Here is a 23,795-nt window from a genome sequence, read left to right on the forward strand (position 1 = left end):
GGAAAAAAATAACTATAAGTAAATTTACACTTATTCTATACACATATTCTAAATTATTTCCACTATTGTATGTTGTTACCGTATGGCAACATATCATAAATTACCTTAAAATAATATTTTTTTCCAAATTTTTTTTTACAGCACTTCAAGTTAAGCCATTCTAAGAAAAGAAAAAAATTTTTTCTATAGGTCTATCATAATACGTGCGGTAGAGGGTTAAAGTGGCTACCAACTGTAATAAAAATGACATCGGAGACATCAGTATTAAATTAAATATAGGTCTATATATGGTGGTGAGCATAAAACCTTACAAAATAGTTAACTTGTATTGCAAATTAATAACTAGAGGAGTAAAGTTTGTAAACAAATGTTGATGTTAGCATGAGAAAGCCTTCTGAAATTTTGATAGATAGACAGACAGACAGACGATAGATATTCCTAAAATCAGGTTAAAGGGTTAGTTCACCCAAAAATTTCTGTAATTTCTGTCATGTCGTTTCACACCAATAAGACCTTCGTTCTTCTTCAGAACGCAAATTAAGATATTTTGGATGAAATCTGAGGGTTTCTGAACCACACATAGGCAGCAATGTCATTGCACCTTTTGAGGTCCAGAAAGGTATTAAAGACATCGTTAAAATAGTCCATGTGACTACAGTGGGTCAACCTTAATGTTATGAAGTGACAAGAATACGTTTTGTATGCAAAAACAAGACAAAAATAACAGCTTTATTCAACGATTTCTTCTCTCCCGTTCTTCTCCTACGCTGTTGACACCATGAACACAGTGCAGCGCTTCGTGTTTATGTCTGAACGGCAGCTCAGTTTTGGCCAAAGCTGTACATGTGAGCACAACGCATGCCTAATGCTGACGCAGAGTAGGCCTGCGTCTCATTGTGCATACTATCCATCCTAAATAATATGTATACATTAATAATATTCTATACTATTTAGGGTGGATAGTATGCACATTAGGATGCCGGGTCGGCGTTTGATGTAGAACCCGGAAGCGCTGCACTGCATTCACTACGAGAAACCCTCCTTCAGAAACCCTTGGACTTCAACAAAAATATCTTAATTTGTGTTCCGAAGATTAACGAAGGTCTTACGGGTGTGGAACGACATGAGGGTGAATAATTAATGACAGAAATTTCATTTTTGGGTGAACTAACCCTTTAATGTAGTCATTATCGCAAATTAAACCCCTTCAGTTAAACCCCTTCGGATCACCCAGATCGCGTTATTATATTTCTTAATTATGTTAGTTAAATTATATTTCTTTCTGGTTCTCTGTTAATGAAGGATGTGTTGGACGGCTGTCTGACATCAGCACACTCTCGAGGGAGAGACTCACTCTTTGCCTCTTTCCAGTCACTGCTCTCCGAGTCCAGGTTCAGGTCGGGCCGCGAGCTCATAGCGTGCAGTGTGCTCGTGCTCAGAGACGCCAACAACGCAGCCGAGATTCCCACGGCGCCTAGGACAACCATGGTGGCTCGCTGTGGCTTAACGGCCCCTCCACTCTGCCAGTGGAGTGACTTTGAGGCTGTGGAAACCTTCTCCCACCTGTCTGCTTTAAGTAAGACCCCCCGGGAGGGCAGCACTTTGATACTTGCAGAACCTCTGCCTTCGCTGCAGAGTGCATGAAAGGAGCGATGTGCAAGTCTGCTGATGAAATTGAGATGACTCGGCCATCTGTTTTCAGCGCTAGATATGAACCCAACACTTTTTGAGAGTGAAACACGAGCAGCAAGTTTTGACATCTGAAACGCCATAGTCTGGTCTGTCTTGACAGCTGGCAAATTTAATGTTTAAAGCCTGAATGACTCCCGTCTGCGACTCGATTTTATCCTGGTTTCGGGATAGTTTATAAAATAAGTGAAATTGAAAGTCAACTGTCTGATACAATGAAAGCAAATGGGACTATACCAATATGTAGGGGTCCATGAATTAATTCGTGCGCTTCTAGTTATTTGGACTGTCCCGAATCAACATCATTCATCCTTTACTGACATCTAGCGGCAAGACGGTGTAAGCGCAATATTTAGTCTACCTGGTCCGCTTCTAATAATTTTGATTTGACAAATACCTTTTTTGAACATAATTTTAGATTAAACATTATATGAATTTAGGTGCTATAACTGGTCACCATATATAAAGTGAGTTCTGGGACAGATAAAGTTTTAAAAGTACAAATATTGCATGTAAGGTTACTCAATTGATATGAGGTCATAATATATTTAGTTGAAGTGGAACTATAGCATTGAAATGTCATTTCACATACCCCATGAACCCTTTTACATATCTTTTTGCAAATATAGGCCAGATTAAACACTAAACAAGTCTCATCTTCTAAAATGCTCTTTTAATGACCATTAGGGAGATCAAAAAACAAATATGAATTATATATATATATATATGAACATTCTTAGAAGTGGCTGAGTTCTTGTTTTTTTTTTTTTTTTTTTTGAGTAAGAGCACATACACAGTTCCGTTACACGGAAGCTAAGAAAAGAGGAACACCCTTTTTTGTCAGCTCTGACAAAACCACAAGTTTTTAAACAGCAGAGTGGTCTTGCCCATATGAGTGTGTGTTTGTCTGTGTATCTCATAAAGAGACTTACCAGCATTTAATTTGCTGCACAAGAGGGAGACTCTATCTGCAAATCCAGAGCACAACAGAAAAGGTAACAAAACATTATTCAATATTTTTTTCAATATTTATTTTGAGCTAATAACAGTGAGTAATTTAAAACAACAACAGTGAGACATTTCTGTAGTCAATTTATTTCAGATCATTCACAAACAGTTAATCGTTTAGAAATATGAATTTAATAGTATGAATATGAATAGAAATGTATAGTATAATACAATATAAAACTGATTAAATGACATCTAACACATTTGATATCTACCCAAGTAAGTGTTTTGTCTCTATTAATTTTTTTTAATGTAGAGCTTAAAAGACATTTATTTTACAGATTAAAGTTGAGCTGTTAAATCCGCCAAATATGTGTGAAATGTTTGGGCCTATTTCGGTTTTCAGTTTCAGTAAGCTATATTCAAAATTATCACACACACACACCCACACGCATACGCAGACAAATACACATACACCAACACACCCTGTAACTTCTAGTTGTGGAATAGATGCTTGACCAAAAGAGGAAATGTGGTTCCATGTGATTCGTGTGTAAACGGGAAGTATCTGCCACAGTAAACATAATTTGGAGCAAAATGGCATGATTACACTCACAAGGTAGATGAAGCATGTGCTGGTGATGTGTCCGTTACCATCAGTATGATCATGCGAACCATGTGATTTACAGCTGCTCATCAAGTCTTTAAAAGTTCACTTTTGGGTCTATGCTCAACACTTATTCTACATTCTTATGCAATGCACTGAAATAGAAGAATGTACTGTACAGAATAGCTTATGTGTGATCAAACCTCATTGGTTCCAGCTTTTTGGGGGTCTCTTGGCAGCAGAATGGCAGCGTGGGATCTTACAGTCACAGTGGAGGATCTTGGTCCTGATGCCCCACCTCTCCAAATCAGTGTGACCTCTGACCTGCACATTGGTGGAGTTATTCTCAAATTAGTTGAGCAGACCAGTGAGTTGTGTTCTAGATGCTTCAAAAATGGGCTATTATATTAGTTAAAGGGATAGTTCACCCAAAAATGAAAATTCTTTCTTCTGTTGAACACAAAATTAGACGTTTTGAAGAATCTTGGTAACCAAACAGTTGACGGCAGCCATTGACTTCCATAGTGGGAAAAAAAAATACAATGGAAGTCAATGGGTACCGTCAACTGTCTGGTGACTGACATTCTTCTTCTGTTCAGCAGAAGAAAGAAACTCATACAGGTTTTGAACAACATGAATGTAAGTAAATGATGACAGAATTTTCATTTTTGGATGAACTATCCCTTTAACAAAAAGATGTAGTATATCATGTATTTTATGTATATCATTAATTCTGTGACAGCAACTTATACATTTACAATCTTACAAAAGATTTCTATTTGAAATAAATGCTGTTCTTTATTTTCATTAGAATATAAAAACAAAATGTATCGAGGTTTCCACAAAAATATTAATCAGCACAACTGTTTTCAACATTGATAATAATTACACTAAAAAAAAATTAAGCCTTTTTTTTTAAGATTTCCGAAATTTAATTAATAGTAAAATTCCATCAAACTGAATTGAATAATCCTTATGTATTTTAATTGAATAAGTGAATTTTAATTGAATTGATTATAATTGAATATTCAATTATTCAATTAAAATACGTAAGGATTATTCAATTCAATTTGATGGAATTTTACTATTAATTAAATTGTGGAAATCTTAAAAAAAGGCTTAATTTTTTGTGTGTAGAAATGTTATAAAAGTAATAATATTTAACAATATTATGTTTTTTCTCCTGTATTTTTGATTAAATACATTTTATTTCTCCTTGGTGATAATAAGAGACTTCTTTCAAAAACATTTAAAAAATCTTACAAACCCCAAACTTTTGAACGGAAGTGTATTGTCAACAGCACAACAAATTTTTCCATTTTTGTAAGGACATTTCAATTTTGTATCTTTATTTACCCCATAAGATGTTCTTGTGTCTTATTTCTAGAGCTGAAGAAGGACTGGTCCGATCATGCCCTGTGGTGGGAGCAGAAGCAGCAGTGGTTGCTGCGGACCGGCTGGACACTGGACAAATGTGGGGTCCACGCAGACGCTCGCCTCATCTTCACTCCACAGCACAAGCCTCTGCGATTGGGCTTGCCAAACGGTGCGACTCTGAAGATGCGAGCCTGTTTCTCCAGCTCTGTGTTTCGCACTGTCATGGGCATCTGCAGGGTTCTCAGTAAGTGAAGGATCCAGCTTGGATCCAACGTCTCTTTCTATAAGCAATCCGTTATCATTTTACCAAGTGTCAGGTTACCATTTCCGAAATGAATCTTTCTCGCTTTCAGATATTCGTCACCCAGAGGAGCTCTCCTTGCTCCGTCCTGTTGAGGAAAAAAAGAAAAAGAAAGACAAAGATTCCTCAGAAGAGCTGTATGATCTTACAGATGTTCCTCTAACTGCAGGTGCACAAAATGACATATTAAATAAGTTTTTGTTCAAAAGTTTGGGGTCGGCAAGTTTTTGAATCCTCTCATGCTGCGAAGTTGCATTTACTTGATCAAAAACACAGTAAATCAGTAATATTGTGAAATATTATTACAATAAAAAAGTATTCTAATTTAATGTATTTTAAAATATAATATATTCCTGTGATGGCAAAGCTGAATTTTCAGCATCATTACTCCAGCCTTCAGTGTCACATGATCTTCAGAAATCATTCGAATATGCTGATTTGGTGTTTAAGAAACATTTCTTATTATTATCAATGTTAAAAACAGTTCCGCTGCTTAACTTTTTTTTAGGATTCTTTGATGAATAAAAAGTTCAAAAGAGCAGTATTTATTTAAAATAAAAATCTTTTTTAAAGATTTTTTGATCTATTTAATGTGTCCTTGCTGAATAAAAGTACTAATTTAAATAAAAAAGAAAAAAAAAGAAAACTTACTGACCCCAACCTGGAATGCCACAGGCCTAAATTTACTAAGAATAACAAGTAGTTATCACTTTGGTCACAGTATTCAAGTTTAAAGTGGATTTTATCTTGACGTAGGTTCTGTTCAAGCTCTGTACAATGGCATGCCGGCTCATTTTGCTGACTCTCCTAAGACTGAGGCAGTGTATAAAATGCTGTCCGTCAGTCTGCCCTCGCCTGCTCCTGAAGCCATTGCCAAACTCTACCGGCCGGCCAGTGTGGTGGACAAAACACATATTCACACCAGGTACAGCTGAGAAACAAAACACATTAAAAAGGTAATATTCCACATTTCGCCCTTAATATTAATGCTCCTCTGTTCCCCGGAGGTGGTTGGATTCATCTCGTTCGCTAATGCAGCAGGGAATACAAGAGAATGACAGAATATGGCTTCGTTTCAAATATTACACTTTCCATGATATGGATCCCAAGGTAGGAGTGTGGTTACACTATGTACAGTATATAAAATTTTCTAAGAGCCATGAAACTGAAATCGATTCTCTCTCTGTTCGATAGTACGATGTGGTGCGTTTGACACAGTTGTATGAGCAAGCTCGCTGGGCCATTCTCTTGGAGGATATAGACTGCACAGAAGAGGAAATGATGCTGTTTGGAGCACTTCAGGTACAACAGAGAAATAATACTGCCACGGCAACTATAAAACTGATGTTAGCATTAAAGGAATAAACAAAAAATCAATGGTAAGCAATAGCATTCTTACTTCTCCCTCTCTTTCTCACTCTCTTATGCAGTACCACATAGGAAAACTGTCCTTGTCTCAGGACATGGTCTCTTCCTGTCAAGGGATGGATGACTTAGAGTCTGCCCTGAAATCCCTGGAGGTCAAGATGGTGGGAGACGGCAACAGCACAGACATGCTGGTGAGAGACACTTAGAATAAATTCTCTTTACTAAGAGAACAGCAACAAAGCGACATGGAGATGTAATCTGACATCAGTGAACATCTGATTTACTTTCACAGGACAACATGACTGCTCCAGTGCTAAATGACTATTTGAAAATATTTCGGTAAGGCTCTTTCCTTTGGCTAAATCCTACTGTCAGTCCCATAAACATCTGACCTATATCTATGATTTACCACCCTGTAGGCCAAAGAGACTCACTCTAAAGGGTTACAAGCAGTACTGGTGCAACTTTCAGGACACATCAATCTCCTATTATAAAAGCAGTGAGGACCGCTTTGGAGAACCTATTCAACAACTGAACCTGAAAGGTCATTTTTTTTATTTTATTTTATTTTATTTATAATTTACTATTATTATTATTTTGGGCACAACATAAGTTGCATTTTCGCTACCTGAAAGAAACTAATGAAAGTGATTGTGTGAATTGAACACACTGCATTAGAAAAAGAGAACAAAAAATCATAGATACAGTATTTAAATCTCCTGGCCTCATGAAGTGTTTTGCAAAAGAAAAAAAAGATTTAGCCCCAATCCCTTAATAAAGAGGTCATTGTGTCATGTATACTTTACCGTCAGTTGAGTCATTTCTGTGCGCAGCTTCCCACACTGTGCTTGTGCAACATGTGAATATATTTTCACACCTCAGTTGAAGCTGAAACCTAAGCAGACACACTCATCAGTGTAATGAGGCTGTGTTAACTGAAACCCATCTGCATCTCTCCAGGCTGTGAGGTTGCCCCTGATGTCAATGTAGCAGGCCAGAAGTTCTGTATCAAACTCCTCATTCCTGCACCAGAAGGCATGAATGAAATCTACTTGCGTTGTGAAAATGTACGTAACATTGATCTGTATTCAAAACTCTGATAAGAAAATGTGTTATGTGAAAAAATACACCATCACTTAAAAGCTTTCTCTTATGCTCACCAAGGCTGCATTTATTTGATTAAAAAATACAGTAAAAACTGTTTTTTTTTTTGTGAAATATTATTAAAATATAAAATAACTTTTGTCTATTTGAATATATTTTAAAATGTAATTTATTCCTTTGATGGCAAAGCTGAATTTTCAGCATCATTACTCCAGTCTTCAGTGTCACATGATCCTTCAGAAATCATTCTAATATGCTGATTTGCTGCTCAAGCAACATTTCTTATTATCAATGTTGAAAAACAGTTGTGCTTCTTAATATTACTGTGTAAACTACAATACATTTTTTAGGGTTTCTTCATGAATAGATGGTCCAAAAGAACAGCATTTATTTTAAACAGACATTTTTGTAACATTTTAAAAGTCTTTACTGTCTCTTTTGATCAACTTAAAGGATTAGTCCACTTTCAAACAAAAATTTCCTGATAATTTACTCACCCCCATGTCATCCAAGATGTCCATGTCCTTCTTTCTTCAGCCAAAACGAAATTAAGGTTTTTGATGAAAACATTCCAGGATTATTCTCCTTATAGTGGACTTCAACTGGCCCCAAACGGTTGAAGGTCAAAATTAGTTTCAGTGCAGCTTCAAAGGGCTTTAAACGATACCAGACGAGGAATAAGGGTCTTATCTAACTAAACGATCAGTCATCAGAATGTTTTTTCTTCAAAAACCTTAATTTCTTTTCGACTGAAGAAAGAAGGACATGGACATCTTGGATGACATGGGGGTGAGTAAATTATCAGGAAATTTTTATTTGAAAGTGAACTAATCCTTTAATGTATCCTTGCTGAATAAAAGTAATAATTACTTTCTTTTTTTTTAACTCACTGGCCCTAAACTTTTGAATGACAGTGTACTTACAGAGATTTAAACAAATTTTTATTTATTTATTTATTTTTTAATTCCCACCTTCCCCACCCAATCAGGAGAAGCAGTATTCTCAGTGGATGGCCGCCTGTAAGCTGGCGTCCAAAGGTCTGACATTATTGGACAGCTCGTATCAGAGTGAAGTGAAGAACATCCAGACATTCCTTTCCATGCAGCGTTCTAACTCTGCAGCTCCCACTGCACAAACTGACGACAGCATCAACACACACAGCCTCGTCTCACCGAGATACCATAAGAAATACAAGCCCAAACAGGTAGAGTGACCATGAAAGGTGCTTGCCAGTGTACTGCAATATTTAATTCAGGTCATCTATTCAGTGTTTGTGTTACTATTATATATAAAAACTATAGCCTATTCTATATTAATTATCATGACCTCACCTTGTTCTTTTCAGTTAACCCCTCGTATCCTGGAAGCCTTTCAGAATGTCGCCCAGCTGTCCTTGACATCTGCCATCTTGAAGTTTCTGCAGATCTGGCAAGCTCTGCCTGACTTTGGAATTTCCTACTTCATGGTCAGGTGAATGGACTAACCTTAGAGACACAAAAAAACATGATCAGCTATTGATGTACCTTTTAAACAAGCTTGTATGGATATTTAAGAAATGGTCAATATGCAGTGGTAAAACATAAGACCTTTTATAATTTAGAGATTTTATAATAGTCCACTAAGCTGATCCAGTCTCACAATCCAATAATTTCTCAGGTTTAAGGGCAGTCGTAAGGATGAAGTTCTGGGCATCGCTAACAACCGTCTGATCCGTATAGACCTGGGAGTTGGAGATGTGGTGAAGACTTGGCGTTATAACAATATGAGACAGTGGAATGTTAATTGGGACATAAAGCAGGTATGTTTCAATAAAATTTTAATTAATCATTATATGATCAATTTAAATTAAACAATGGAGCCTTCATTCTTACCTTATGCAATATATCCCTGACTTATATATGCTTATGTTCAAATGTTTGGGGTCAGTAAGATTTTTTTGTAGAGAAATTAAAACTTTTATTCAGCAAGGATCCATTGTAGCTATTAAAGTTTTAATGAAACAAAAGATTTCTATTTCAAATAAATGCTGTTCTTTTGAACATTCTATTGATCAAAGAATCCTGAAAAAAGTATCACAGTCCAATTTCCACATAAATATTAAGCAGCACAACTTTTTTTGATTTTCATCATTCATAATAATAAGAAATGTTTTTTGAGCATCAAATTAACATATTTAGACTGATTTCTGAAGGATCATGTGACAATGAAGACTGAAGTGATGGTAAAATTGAATAAATAAACAAATAAAAAGAAGTAAAATTCAGCTTTGCCATCACAGGAATAAATGACATTTTAAAATATAATAAAATAAATTAATTAAATTGTAATAATATTTCACAATACTACTGTTTTTACTGTATTTTTGATCAAATAAATGCGACCTTGGTGAGACTTCTTTCAAAATATAAAAAAATCTTATCAACCCCAAACTTTTAAAAGTTAGTGTATGTGTTAACATAACCAGAGGTCGCATGTAATACACTGGCTTCACTAAAAAATTCAGTCGTTTAAATTATCAATTATCTTTCTATTTAAGGTTGCAATTGAATTTGACGGAAACATTAACATAGCATTCGGCTGTGTGAATGCAGACTGTAAGGTTGTGCACGAGTACATCGGAGGATACATCTTCATGTCTACTCGCGCACGACAGCAAAGCGACACGCTGAACGAGGAGCTCTTCCACAAACTCACCGGCGGCCACGAGGCCCTTTGAGCACAAAGCAACAACTTACAGAGAAGAAAATGACTGAAGCTACAAATAGAGAAACTGATAAGAATTCAATGTTAGCACTGCACAGCAACTGTCCCTTTGCTTTACTCTTACTAATCAATACATTTAAATTAACAGTGAAGCATGGATGTTTTCCACAACCTGTTACATACACTTCTAATGATTCTGTGTAAATCATCACACTTGATATATGACTACCTAACAAGAAAATATGACGAAATGAATGATTTTATAACTTTGTAACTATTTTAAAACTAAATATAAAGAATTTTGTCATAAAACATGGTACTGCACTTCTCATGATTAGCAGTTTGTCTGTATTTCTGCAATCTCATTTGAGTAACAGTTCAGGAAACCACGGTCTATCATTGTCTTATCATGCAAAGTTCTACTGGCCAGTTGCTGACAGCAAACAATTTCCTATCTTTGTCCAGCAGAGTTTCAGTTACTGTACCAGGCTATTTTTAAATAGTCTTCAGTGTCGTGCTGGGTGGGAACGCTTGGTATTGACTCACTCAGTTAACAAAGTGTCATCCCTTCATTGTAATGATGAGCCTCACAGCCTTGCTGATTCTCTATTATTTAAAAGTATGAAAAATGTAATTCATTGAAATACTGTGCATTATATTAAGCATTATGGTACACTATTGTACTCATTTTAACCAAACAATTTTGGTAACACTTTACAATAAGGTTCATTAGTTAAACATTTAATGTATTAACTAACATGAACTAAGCATTTGTAACTGTATTTACTAATCCTCATTAATGTTAGTTAATGAAAATACAGTTGTTCATGTTAGTTCACAGTGCATTAATTAATGTTAACAAGATTTTAATAATGTATTAATAAATGTTGAAATTAACATTAACAAAGATGAATAAATGCTGTATAAGTGCAGTTCATTATTAGTTCATGTTAACTAATGTAGTTAACTAATGAATCTTATTGTAAAGTGTTACCACAATTTTAATACATCTTTGAGCCTCCAGTACTGGTAGTAATTTTAACTAATTTTCAGACTGAAAAAAAAAAAAAAAAAACATTAACTCTACCAATGTGGCAACATTTCTACAATATTTTGAGTGTTGAGGTTGTTTCTAGTGCATTTCATTGTGACTTGTTGTTTAATAATACCCTTAACCTTGTGATTTCCTAAGTCGCTTTGGATAAATGAATTTTCTAAATCACTAAACATCGAAGAAAACATGTAAAGGAAAGTATAATTAAGTAACATAAGCTCTTCTAACATCTATGGAAGAGAACAGCAAAGTTGTTTTAATCCCTGCTACAGCATGAGTAATTGTGAGGTATAAAAAGTACCATTTGAAATTGAACTTCCTCAAAATGGTTTCTGGAACAACACCCACCCACGGCTCAGTTCATTAGAGACCGTGTGAGTGTCCGACTGTAAGTTTTCACTCTTGACCACAGTGATTCTTCAGTCCAGCTGATGGCGACACTCAGACACACAAGCACATGCAGCAAGTCACAGCGAGGAAGACAGGAAGTCGTCACGTCACCCGGAAGTGTGCGCAACACGCTTGTAAACAAGCGACTGATCAGGGTGTAAAATATTTATCATCGTTTGTTGAATTTCACTAGATATCAGGTAAGTTAACGACTTATTGACTTAAAGCCTGACGTGTCAGAGATACTGGCTGTCAGTTTTAAAGTTAAATCAACGTCAAATATAAATGTAGCTGTAAATAATACACATAACGCAATCAATATTTTATAAATAACTGTCTGGTTTCTATGTAATTTTGTGCCGTTTATACAGATATCTAACTTACTCTGTATCACAGCAGATTTTGATCTTTTTTTCTTTTTAAAGATGTATTTGTTTTTGCGTGTGTGTATCACGGGGAGTGTATTTTCATATTCACTGTTTTCAGAGCAATTTTTTTTTTGCGATATCGGTATATATGTCTTTATATGTAGGTGCAGCTGAAGATCATGTCGACGGAGGAGGTTAAAGTGACGGAGGGGATCGTAGATCTCGAAGAGCCAAAGAAAATGACCCGAGAAGACTGGAGGAAGAAGAAAGAGCTGGAAGAACAGAGAAAATTGGGAAATGCTCCAGCTGAAGTTGACGAGGAGGGCAAGTATGTTGAGCAGAGCGAATGGAAATAACACTTGAACAGGATGCACTGAACCATAGATAGGACTGTTATTTAAAAAACTAATTGAATGTGTTTTATTTTATTGTCGTCATATATCCTGTATCTCTTTCCCTGACCGTAGTATTTTGTTACCAGGGATATCAACCCTCATATTCCCCAGTACATCTCATCTGTGCCTTGGTACATTGACCCATCGAAGAGACCCACCCTCAAGCACCAGAGACCCCAGGAAGAAAAACAGAGTCAGTTTGCACCCATCGGAGATTGGTACAAGAGAGGTGTACAAGAAGTAAGCACTTCTCCTACCCGGATAGACATAAGTTATAAAAGTGATTTAATGTCTAAAACCCTTTCTGATTGCTTTCCTGTCAACTAGAAATCAGTCAGCACGAAATTCAGAAAAGGAGCATGTGAAAACTGTGGTGCCATAACACATAAGAAGAAAGACTGTTTGGAGGTAAATAGGAGGAGTTTATAATATGTATTGTGATGTTATTTATATGTTGGTAACCTTCGTAGGCCACCTTCAGAATGGAATACTAGTTTGTTACTACTGAATACTATGTATTTATACTACTGCTCAAAAGTATTGGGTCAGTAAGTTTTTTTTTTGTTTTGTTTTTTTTTTAAAGAAATCATGTTAAATTATTTAGCAAATATGCATTAAATTGATCCGAATTGACAGTATGTAAATTCATAATGTTACAAAAGATTTCTATTTGAAATAAATGCTGTTCTTTTGAATGTTCTATTCATCAAAGAATCCTGAAAAAAGTATCACGGTTTCCACAAAAATATTGAAGGGTTAGTTCACCCAAAAATGAAAATTCTGTCATTAATTACTCGCCCTCATGTCATTCCACACCCCTTCGTAAGACCTTCGTTCAACTTCGGAACACAAATTAAGATATTTTTGATAAATTCGAGAGCTCTCTGACTCCTAGAATTTAATTACCACTTTCAAAGCCCAGAAAGGTAGTAAAAACATAATTAAAATAGTCCACGTGACTGCAGTGGTTCTTATGTTAAACTAGAAAAAGTTATTTTAAATTGTAGTACTATTTTACTATTCTTACTGGGATTTTGATCCAATAAATGCAGCCTTGATGAACATAAGAGACTTTTTTCAGAAACAGTAAAAAAAAAAAAAACTCTTACCAACCCCAAATTTTGAAATGTCTTTCACAGAGACCCAGAAAGGTTGGCGCAAAGTATTCTGGCACAGGCATGGCACCAGATGAGCACGAACAGATTCAGCTCTCAATGGATTATGATGGAAAGAGAGATCGCTGGAATGGGTACGATCCTGAAGAGCACATGCGCATTGTAGAGGAATATTCAAAAGTTGATCTGGTAAGTCATGTTGTTTGACTAAGCATGGACAAGTTTGTGAAAGGACTGCTAGTGCCAGGTAAACATAAAGCAGACAATGAATCTAATGTCACAACTAACAAAACAACGCGAATACACCAGACGTGAGCGGTGCGGCGCTACAAAAGCTAATAAAACCCATTATAATCAGTGGTACTTCTCTACACTGGATGCGGCACAACAAATCCCCAACAGTAAACTGATGCCACGTTCTATTTCTGACTTACTCCAAAAGTGCTCGTGCAACTTCTGACATGAAGGACAAATGGATTCGCAATGTTTGCTTTGTGTAGACAGCCCCAAGCTGTTGCTGTTGTGATAAATGTTGGGTCGGGTCGGGTCTAGACACAGTGTTTTCAGGAAAAGAAAACGAAGAGGCATATCTCACCCTTGTATTCACCAGTACAATGGTGGGTAATGGGGAGAGACCACAGTGTGATTATTATTAGCTTCTGACTGTATTAAACCAAACAAGTTAAGAGACTTCACATCACGAACACAAAGAGAAGCCTGTTGGAGTTGATAAGTTTCAGTATTGTATTAATTACAATGTGTCAAATAAATCCTACAGGATTTTGCAAGCAAGGGTATGTCTGAGATTGTCTTTATATGAGTGCATATAGGTGGGGGCTTTAAAATATTTTTCTCTGCCAAAGTTTGGGAACCACTGGTATAGGCCACGATAATGCATGCCTAATTTTAAAATCCTTTCTTCTTTTTTTTATAATATAGGCTAAGCGTACTCTCAAAGCACAGAAACTCCAGGAGGAGTTGGCTTCTGGTAAACTAATGGATCAAGCTGTAAGTATTCACAATTAAAAAATTTTTCTGTATGTTTTACCACATTCATCTTATAACTATGCAGAAAAAAAAATGACAACCATATATCATGAAAATTATACTATATGTTTGTTATAACCTTGTATTTAATATTTACTAGCTTTGTCTAACCAAACATTTTAACATGCTTCTAGAATTCAAGGAAGCATCTTGATGATGATGCAGCACAGGTACATGTCACGCTCAACTTAATCTTTATGTACATTTTAGTAAAACTTAAATTGTAAAGCCTCTTCACTCAATTAAACTTTTTCCTCACACTGTCCAGGACCACAGCAGTGAAGATGAGGATGAGGACAAATATGTTGATGACTTCGACATGCCCGGACAAAACTTTGACTCCAAGAGACGAATCACAGTTAGAAACCTGAGAATCCGGGAGGACATTGCTAAGGTAAAAATAACTTGAAATTTGCTGATACATGTTAATTAAGGGCATGACACTATTTGTTTTTCTACAGTTTTTTTGGCAGCTGAGCTAAAAGAAAGTCACACTTAAACGTTCCCATAAAAATGTCCCATAAGTATGATTAATAAGAAGATTAATAGGGTCTCCTCAGCATGATTAGTAGTAGTAGTAGCATAAGAGTACACATTAATGTTATTACCACAAAGTGCTGTACCATGTTTTTCTTAACTATTGCTGTCTTTATTTTACAGTACCTCAGAAATCTGGATCCAAATTCAGCCTACTATGATCCCAAGACTCGAGCCATGAGGGAGAACCCATACTCCAACACTGGAAAGATTCCAGAAGAGTAGGTGCATTTTGTATTTCCTGTGCATGCTATCAAAAGAAGTGTGCTGATGTGAGTATTAATTTGAAGTTGACTGCCTGTGAACATCACTTTTATGTCAGGGAAGTTATAGGCTTCTTATAGGAAGCTTGTAGATTGTGTACTAAGTAGTGGTGTTTCACTAACTAGAGAGTTACTTAGTTTGCAACACATTGTACAACACTGAGCAAGACAATTTGCTCTAATGGGACTATTATAAGGTTAGTTCACCCAAAAATGAAAATTGTCATTAATTACTCTTCCTCATGTTGTTTCAAACCCGTAAGACCTTCATTCATCTTCGGAACACAAATTAAAATATTTTTAATGAAATCCGAGAGCTTTCTGACCTCTCTATAGACAGCAACACTATTACCACTTTCAAGGCTCATAAAGGTATTAAAGACATCATTAAAATAGTCTATGTGACTACAGTGGTTCAACCTTAATGTTATGAAGCGACGAGAAATACTTTTTGTGTGCAAAAACAAAACAAAAATAACAACTTTGTTCAACAATTTCTTCTCTTCCATGTCAGTCTCATACACTGTTTATGTTGTAAACACAGTGCAGCGCTTCCGGGTTCTACGTCAGAACGCCGGCTCATTATTGGCCGGCTCCTGCATCAGCATTACACACACATGTCAGCTAATACTGAGCCGGCGTTCGGACATAAACACGGAAGCACTGCACTGTGTTTACAATGTGCTACGTTTACTACGTGAACAGCGTAGGAGACTGACATGAGTAATTAATGACAGAATTTTCATTTTTGGGTGAACTAACCCTTTAAGTATTGGGTTGTAAATTGCTTTGGATGAAAATAGTCTGCTAAATGCCAGGGAAGCTGATGTGTTTAATTTCCTTAATTCCAGGAAGCTGAAAAAATCACTAAAATATCATTATAGGTGGCATAATGGAACATTTAAATGTGCCTATATCTGTAGTTGTGTCTCTTTGTGTCCTCAAACTAATGAGTTTGGTTTGGCAGGGTGGGCTATGCTGGAGACAACTTTGTGCGCTACTCTGGAGACACCATTTCCATGGCCCAGACGCAGCGTGAGTTTGTCAACTCATACATAAATTCCTTATTACCTGATGTTAAAAAGTACTCTCAGTACTTGTTGGTCTAGCATTGTTTTTGTGTGTCTCTTCTGCAGTCTTCGCTTGGGAAGCATATGAGAAGGGATCTGAAGTTCACCTCCAGGCAGATCCAACCAAGCTGGAGCTTCTCCATCAGTCCTACAAAGTCAAAAAGGACGATTTCAAAGAGAAACAGAAAGAGACTATTTTGGAAAGGGTACAGTATAGAATCTCCTTTGTTGATAAGTGAAATAGCAAAATTTTCTCCTTCCCCTGCTCGTGTGCTGATGGCTTCATGTCACACCTCTCTGCAGTACGGTGGGGAGGAACACTTGGACGCCCCTCCGCGAGAGCTTCTTCTGGCTCAGACAGAGGAGTATGTGGAGTATTCTCGTCACGGAGCTGTGTTGAAGGGACAGGACAAGGCTGTGGCCTGCTCCAAATACGAGGAGGACGTGCTCATTAACAACCACATGGTAAGTTAGCTGGTTAGAAGTGTCGCATAACTGGAGGAGCTACATAATAATGTTGGATTTTATTTTATGAATGTTAAAAAAAAATTTTTTGCAGTGTATCTGGGGATCATATTGGAAAGATGGATATTGGGGTTACAAATGCTGCCACTCGATGGTGAAGCAAAGTTACTGTACCGGGGAAGCTGGCAAGAAAGTAATGGTGAGTATCTAACATAGTTCCTGTAAATGAAACTATCCATTGCAACTTGTAATACACTGGATGTGACACATGAGTTGGTAATACAGGCAACAAAAATATATCTTTTTTAAATGATAAATTATGTATAACAACATTTATTTTGTTATATTTTATTATTTGTTTTATTTATTATTAAATACATAATATTTGCATCATGTATCTATTTCTATATTTTTATCTGACACAAATCTGTTAAAAAACTTATTTTTTCAGAGTAATTCTTGTGTTCCATTTGAAGAGGATGTAGAGGAGGCCCAAACGAGTGAAGAACCAAAGACTCTTTTACAGGTACAGTAACGGCCTTCTCCTTTTTGTGATATGATATAGTAGAGAAACATAGCAGGAAGATGATTGTATTAAACTAAAAAAAATTCACAGATGCACCAGGAAAAAATGAAAGACAAGAAGAAGAAGAAAAAGAGCAAGAAACACAGAGATTCTGACAGCAGTGATGAGGACGACGAAGCAAAAAAGAAAGAGAAGTTGAAGAAGGTGGGTGGGCTGTTTCTTTTTAATGCCACACACACACGCACTCATATCTTCATGTGCTAGATGCATCTGTGCTCTACAAAGCCTATTGTAAAGGAAAATAATGTCTTTTTGTGCAGGCACTGAATGCGGAGGAGCAGAGGCTGAAGCAGGTGGCTGAACTGATGCAGATTGACGAGAGGAAGCGGCCATACAACAGCCTAATGGAAGTCCGTGAACCCACAGAGGAGGAGATGGAAGCCTTCCGCATGAAACGTTACCGAGCCGATGACCCCATGGCCTCTTTCCTGGGGCAGTGAATGAAAGCATAAATGTCTTTTGTCACCAACCACAGAGATGTCGTAGTCTCAGTTATTGTAAAATCTGATATTGCTGAATCTGTGTTACACAAAGACAAATAATGGGAAAAGTCCTATTTTAGTAGCACATGACAGTCAGTTTCAGTTTTGCAAATCTTTTCACTTTGTATAAATCCGTGTTGTATACTTTGTTTTGGGGCAAGTAGTAAATCAGATTTGTTTTCCCTCAATGTTTTCCTAATAATATGTGGTTTTCATTTTGACAGTACATTAACATTGTTTTATTAGTCGCTTAATTATAAAGTGCCCAATAAATTACAAATGGGTTATGTTAGGTGAATCATCCATTTTCATTTAACAAAATATGTTCCATTCTCCCTTTCCAAGGTATTTAAATGGAATCATAATAAAAATAACCTGAGCAGTAGTTGACATTAAACATTTATATTTAAACCTAAACATGGCTATGTTTGGTTTTGTTATGCTTTTGTTTATTCAACATGCAATCCATGCCAAATTTCTTTTGCAAATAGAAGTGTGAGTATTTGATGTAAAAAGGCACACATGACAGCTGTTTTTTATAGCCAAAGCCGTTTTTCATTGTTTTGTGGGCTGCAGAAATAAAGTATAAGAGTGATAGGTTTTCAAATGAATCTCCACCCACAGTTTGTTGAATTACATCATTGATGAACTATCTGGCAGAGCACGTCTGTGCTAAAACTGGGTGGATGCTTACAAAGTTGTGTGGAGGACATGTAAGATACAATCGTTTCACAAGCCTTGTATACTCTATTTTTGATTTTGCCAAAAGGGCAGCGGGACCTTTTCTTTGCATTGCAACGCAAATCTCATTCCTCTGGTGAGGGTTTTTTTTTCAATGCATGCTTTAAATGTGATGTTAAATTGTGTTCTTTGGTCAGTTACTTATATTTACTACCTAATTAAAACCTAAAAGTTTACTAATAACTCAAGTTACAACCTGCATGTATATAATGTGGTTGATGGTGCTTGTTTCTGTGCACAACTCTGTATATGTATATACAGGAAATCCATGGAAATTCCCCAGAACACAAATCTGGCCCCATCTGCTCTGTTTGCAGGCACAGCTGCATCATGCATCAGTTACTACTGGCTGTTTGCCTGCTGTCTCTGTTCTCTGTGCTGACTGTAGACTCATCCAAGAAAGGACGCAACTTCACTATCCATTCATCTCAGCTTAGTTGCAGTTTGCCAGGGCCTCAGGGTCCTCCAGGGAGTCCAGGTACAGCAGGTCCCAGCGGTAGAGTAGGCAAGATGGGGATGCCAGGCGTTGATGGCCAGGATGGCAAGGACGGTGACAGGGGAGAGAAGGGAGAGAAAGGTATGTCTATTAGCATATCTGTTGCTATAATAATATAAACAATATTCAAACATAAAAAGTATTCAAACATATTTTATATCTATAAAATGTAAAATTATATTATTGTTTTGCTTTTATCTGATATACAGTCATGTGAAAAAGAAAGAATTTTATGGTTTTACGTATAGGAACATAAAGAAATCATCTGGTCAGGTCTTAAAATTAGGTAAATACAACCTCAGATAAACAACAACACATGACATATTACACTGTCATTATTTATTTAACAAAAATAAAGCCAAAATGGAAAAGCCATGGGTGACAAATTAAGTACACCCTATGATTCAATTGCTTGTAGAGCCAATTGCTTATTTCTTTTAGCAGAAATAAGTTGAAGGAATCATCACACAAAACCATTGAAAGCGCAAAAACATACACTTACCTTGGCCTGAAAATAACTTCAACAGGTAACTTTACTTTGGCTGTGAATGAACTCAAAGAGAAAGCTCAAAGGGCTTTCTATGCCATTAAAAGATCAATTAAAATTGACATCCCAATCCAAATTTGGCTCAAACTTTTCAAATCTATAACTGAACCTATTGTTTTATAAGTCCTTCCATAAAATTTTATTTCTTAAATTGGGAAAAACATCCGATTAAAACTCTACATTTAAAATTCTGTAAAAGAATACTCAAAGTCCAAAGAAAGACGCCAAACAACGGATGCAGGGCAGAATTAGGCCAATACCCTCTCCTTCTAAACATCCAAAAAAGAGCCATCAAATTCTGGAAACACCTAAAAACAAGCGACCCCAACACATACCATTACAAAGCCCTAAAACACCAAGAGCTGAGCGTAAGTAAGAGTCCCTTGTGCCAGCTATTGCTGAGACTGACTGACCTCACACCCGCAGAGATCTACCAGCCTTAGGACTCACACACACTCACACACATTCGGCTTACACAAATTATAAACATAGAAAAAGACAAGTATGTCACCCATTGGACAAACACCGTTAAAAACCAACACAGACTGGAATGTTATTCGGCACTAAATCGAGAATACACTACTGCGAACTACCTGAGCACAGTGAGTGATGTGAAACTCAGAAAAACACTGACGATGTACAGACTCAGTGAGCACAGTCTGGCCATAGAGACGGGCCAGCGCAGACAGACCTGGCTCTCCCATGAGGACAGACTCTGCTCGCACTGCATCCTGGGAGTGACAGAGACGGAGCTGCACTTCCTCACAGAATGCCCAAAATACCAAGAAATCAGAGACCACTACTACCCCAAAATTAATAAAATATTTCCCCAATTTTACACCTGTAGCCCAACCCAAAAACTCTGTTACATTCTTGGTGAAGAAACCAAATGTTCCAATATAGCTGCAAGATTTGTAGCATCTTGCCATCTCCTGAGGGACAACCAGAAATAAACAAACAGCCAGCAAACACACCCCCATTAGATCTACACACATGTAAATAATGTATATAATGTTCAAATTCTAAGTTCAGTTGTTACATGATTTCTGTATTATCATCTTTTTTATTTTATTTTTTTTAATAATTATTTATTTTATTATTTTGTTACTAAAATTATTTTTATTTAGTTTATTATGTTTTCTACATAGGCTTTACTCAGATGTTCTGTTGTACTAAATATTTTTCCTACGTTGGTTAAATGCTTTGGCAATACAAAATGTATTTTTTTGTCATGCCAATAAAGCTATCTGAATTGAAATTGAATTTAATCATTTTTTGTATGACAGTATCAGTCTCTTGCATTGTTCTGGAGGAATTTTGGCCCACTATTCTTTACACCGTTGCTTCATTTCTTTGAGGTTTGTGGGCATTTGTTTATTCACAGCTCTCTTAAGGTCCTGCAACAGAATTTCAATTGGGTTGAGGTCTGGATTTTGACTGGGCCACTGCACCTTGATTCTTTTCTTTTTCAGTCGTTCTGTTGTAGATTTGCTGGTGTTCTTGGGATCGTTGTCCTGTCCAATATTGGCCAAGCTTTAGCTGTCAGACGGATGGCCTCACATTTAGAATACTTCGGTATACAGAGGAGTTCATGGTCAACTCAATGACTGCAAAGTGCCCCGGTCCTGTGGCTGCAAAACAATCCCAAATCATCAGCCCTCCACCAGCGTGATGGACAGTTGGTATGAGATGTTTGTGCTGATATGCTGTTTAGTTTTCGCCAATGCGCTCTGCATTATGGCCAAACATCTCTACTTTGGTCTTTTCTGTCCAAAGGACTTTGTTCCAGAAGTCTTATGGTTTGGTCAGATGCAACTTTGCAAACCTAAGCCGTGCTGCCATGTTCTTTTTAGAGAGAAGATTCTTTCTCCTGGCAACCCTTCCAAACATTCCATACTTGTCCTGTCTTTTTCTAATTGTACTGTCATGAACTTTAACATTTAACATTATAACTGAGGCCTGTAGAGTCTGAGGTGTAGTTCTTGGATTGTTTTGTGATTTTTGAGCATTGCATTGTCTGACCTTAATGTGATTTTGCAGGGATGTCCACTCATGGGAAGATTGGCAACTGTTTTGAATGTCTTCCACATGTGAATAATCGTCCTCACTGTAATGGACTTCAGATTGTTTGGAAATGGCTGTATAACCCTTCTCAGATTGATGGCAGCAATAATTGCTTCTCTAAGATCATTGCTGATGTCTTTCCTCTTTGGCATTGTGTTAACACATACTTGAAGGCTCCAGACCATCAAACTGCCAAAACTTCTGCTTTTATAGAGTTGGTGACACTTGCTGATGGGCATTTGGACATTATCAATCAAGGACATTTGATTAGCAGCATTTGACTGCTACTTACCCTCTTAATTCCTATGGAAGTAGTAAGGGTTTACTTAGTTTGTCACCCATGGCTTTTCCATTTTGGCCTAGTTTTTGTTAAATAAATAATGACATGGTGTGATATGTCACGTGTTTTTGTTCATCTGAGGTTGTATTTACCTAATTTTAAGACCTGCCAAGGACCAGATGATTTTTTTTTATTATGTCCTGATACATAAAACCATAGAATTCAATAGGGTGTCCTTTCTTTTGTCCTTTCTTATATTATTTTTTATTTTGTTTATTTTTTATTTATATTAATTGTATCTATAGTATCTGTAGCTCAAGGTCACTTTAAAAACATATTTAAGTATAAATATGAAATCACAATTGGTTAAAAAACAAAAAAACAATGAAGATCAAATGGATGTTGTTTCAGATTAGGTGATAAAAGATTTGTGAATATTTATTCTCAAATTTCAGGTGGACAGGGTCGTCCTGGGAACCCTGGAAAACATGGACCTCAAGGACGCCCAGGACTTGTTGGGAAGGCAGGGCCAAGGGGCCTAAAAGGGGTACGTGGGGCACCTGGTGTATCTGGAGTCGCTGGGATCAAAGGAGAGGTGGGAGATATGGGGGAAACTGGTGCCCTCGGGGGCTGTGACTGTGGAACAGAGGCACGATCTGCTTTCTCAGTAGCGGTAACCAAGAGCTATCCCAAGGAACGCACGCCCATTCGCTTTAACCGGATATTAATGAACGAGGGTGGCCATTACAATGTCACCAGTGGCAAGTTTAACTGTGCGATTCCTGGTGTGTATTACTTCACATATGACATCACTTTGGCTAACAAACACCTGGCAATTGGGCTTGTTCACAATGGCCAGTACAAGATCAGAACATTTGATGCTAACACAGGAAACTACGACGTGGCCTCAGGATCAACAATACTCAGACTGCAAAAAGGAGATCAGGTCTGGCTTCAGATCTTCTATTCAGAACAAAATGGGCTGTTTTTTGATCCATTCTGGACTGACAGTCTTTTCACAGGATTTCTCATTTTTGCTGATCAGGTGGCTGCAAATGAGGCGAACATAACGACCAATTCTGGATCATCCTGATTTAAAAATCTATTTGTCTCATATACATTTTATAAAATAGCCCCCGATAATCCAGTGTTTACAGATCCACCACATCAGTATTAGAGCAAAATGAGGGACAAAGACTAATTAATGATTAAGTATTAACAAACATGAGTTGTCAAGACCTAAATCTATTCCTTTGTATTATGGAAAGCTATTTTCTTACTGCAAGTATTTTGCAACCTTGACCCTAATCTTAGGCCCCTAAAAATCAAAGCAACCTTTTGCCTCAGGGGACTTTTAGCCACGTTGTACACTATGATGTTAGACACACATGACCTTTGATCTTCTAAAAGCTGGCCTATTAATGATTGTATTTTACTTTCTATTGTTTATTTACTATTCACATCTAATCATGTATTCCACTATGGTTCAAAGGTTTAGTATGACCTTGTCTCATTGGAACACGCTATCACTGTTGATTTGTGAAACCCTCCTTTTGAAGTGTAATTTTGTCTGAAAATAGCAGTCAACCATGCTGGTGTCATTATCTAATCAATAGGCTACTAGGTTCATGAACAAAACCACTGTTGACATAAACAGTAGCATGATGCAGTAATTGAGCCTATGGTCACTCGAGTGATCATTAAAGGATGAGTAAAGACATTATGCTTATGGGTTATTTGTATCATGCAGCAATCTGTCCCTCATTTCCCACTACAAAGTCAATCTATACACACGAGT

At 36.8% G+C, this 23,795-nt stretch overlaps 4 protein-coding genes across 7 annotated transcripts in view; 3 read left to right on the forward strand and 1 right to left on the reverse strand.

Annotated features, from left to right (window-relative positions):
• macrod1 (mono-ADP ribosylhydrolase 1) overlaps nt 1-1,969 on the reverse strand; it is a 71,563-nt gene extending 69,594 nt beyond the window's left edge. The window contains exon 1 of one of the 2 annotated variants that reach the window (XM_051918285.1): nt 1,355-1,969. In XM_051918285.1, the coding sequence (XP_051774245.1) occupies nt 1,355-1,772 (418 nt within the window). In that variant the 5' untranslated portion in view covers nt 1,773-1,969. The remainder of the gene's footprint in view (nt 1-1,354) is intronic. The other variant, XM_051918284.1, reaches the window with a different exon arrangement.
• A 493-nt stretch (nt 1,970-2,462) lies between these two features.
• On the forward strand, nt 2,463-10,409 carry fermt3b (FERM domain containing kindlin 3b). 2 transcript variants are annotated; one of them, XM_051918268.1, is made up of 15 exons: nt 2,463-2,684; nt 3,462-3,611; nt 4,632-4,865; nt 4,975-5,091; nt 5,679-5,847; nt 5,930-6,032; nt 6,117-6,224; nt 6,353-6,481; nt 6,583-6,629; nt 6,710-6,834; nt 7,251-7,357; nt 8,383-8,598; nt 8,740-8,864; nt 9,051-9,192; nt 9,931-10,409. In XM_051918268.1, exons 2-15 carry the CDS (start codon nt 3,488-3,490, stop codon nt 10,108-10,110), a joined length of 1,926 nt encoding a protein of 641 aa, XP_051774228.1. In that variant the 5' UTR covers nt 2,463-2,684; nt 3,462-3,487; the 3' UTR covers nt 10,111-10,409. The 2 variants fall into 2 exon arrangements, with proteins under 2 accessions (XP_051774228.1, XP_051774229.1); XM_051918269.1 differs by having other exon boundaries at nt 2,519-2,684; nt 3,484-3,611.
• Nucleotides 10,410-11,524: 1,115 nt separating this feature from the next.
• slu7 (SLU7 homolog, splicing factor) lies at nt 11,525-18,286 on the forward strand. The gene is made up of 16 exons (XM_051918273.1): nt 11,525-11,741; nt 12,074-12,237; nt 12,391-12,544; nt 12,632-12,712; nt 13,444-13,608; nt 14,359-14,427; nt 14,601-14,636; nt 14,735-14,860; nt 15,127-15,224; nt 16,234-16,301; nt 16,403-16,542; nt 16,640-16,801; nt 16,896-17,000; nt 17,253-17,327; nt 17,418-17,531; nt 17,648-18,286. The coding sequence occupies exons 2-16, from the start codon at nt 12,089-12,091 to the stop codon at nt 17,825-17,827; spliced, it is 1,722 nt and encodes a 573-aa protein (XP_051774233.1). The 5' UTR covers nt 11,525-11,741; nt 12,074-12,088; the 3' UTR covers nt 17,828-18,286.
• A 166-nt stretch (nt 18,287-18,452) lies between these two features.
• c1qtnf2 (C1q and TNF related 2) lies at nt 18,453-23,717 on the forward strand. Of its 2 annotated transcripts, none has more exons than XM_051918287.1 (3): nt 18,453-18,686; nt 18,872-19,187; nt 22,453-23,717. In XM_051918287.1, exons 2-3 carry the CDS (start codon nt 18,941-18,943, stop codon nt 23,088-23,090), a joined length of 885 nt encoding a protein of 294 aa, XP_051774247.1. In that variant the 5' UTR covers nt 18,453-18,686; nt 18,872-18,940; the 3' UTR covers nt 23,091-23,717. The 2 variants fall into 2 exon arrangements, with proteins under 2 accessions (XP_051774247.1, XP_051774246.1); XM_051918286.1 differs by having other exon boundaries at nt 18,928-19,187.
• The last annotated feature ends 78 nt before the right edge of the window (nt 23,718-23,795 follow it).

Source organism: Ctenopharyngodon idella, chromosome 14, assembly GCF_019924925.1.
Source record: "Ctenopharyngodon idella isolate HZGC_01 chromosome 14, HZGC01, whole genome shotgun sequence".
Classification (NCBI taxonomy): Eukaryota; Metazoa; Chordata; class Actinopteri; order Cypriniformes; family Xenocyprididae; genus Ctenopharyngodon; species Ctenopharyngodon idella.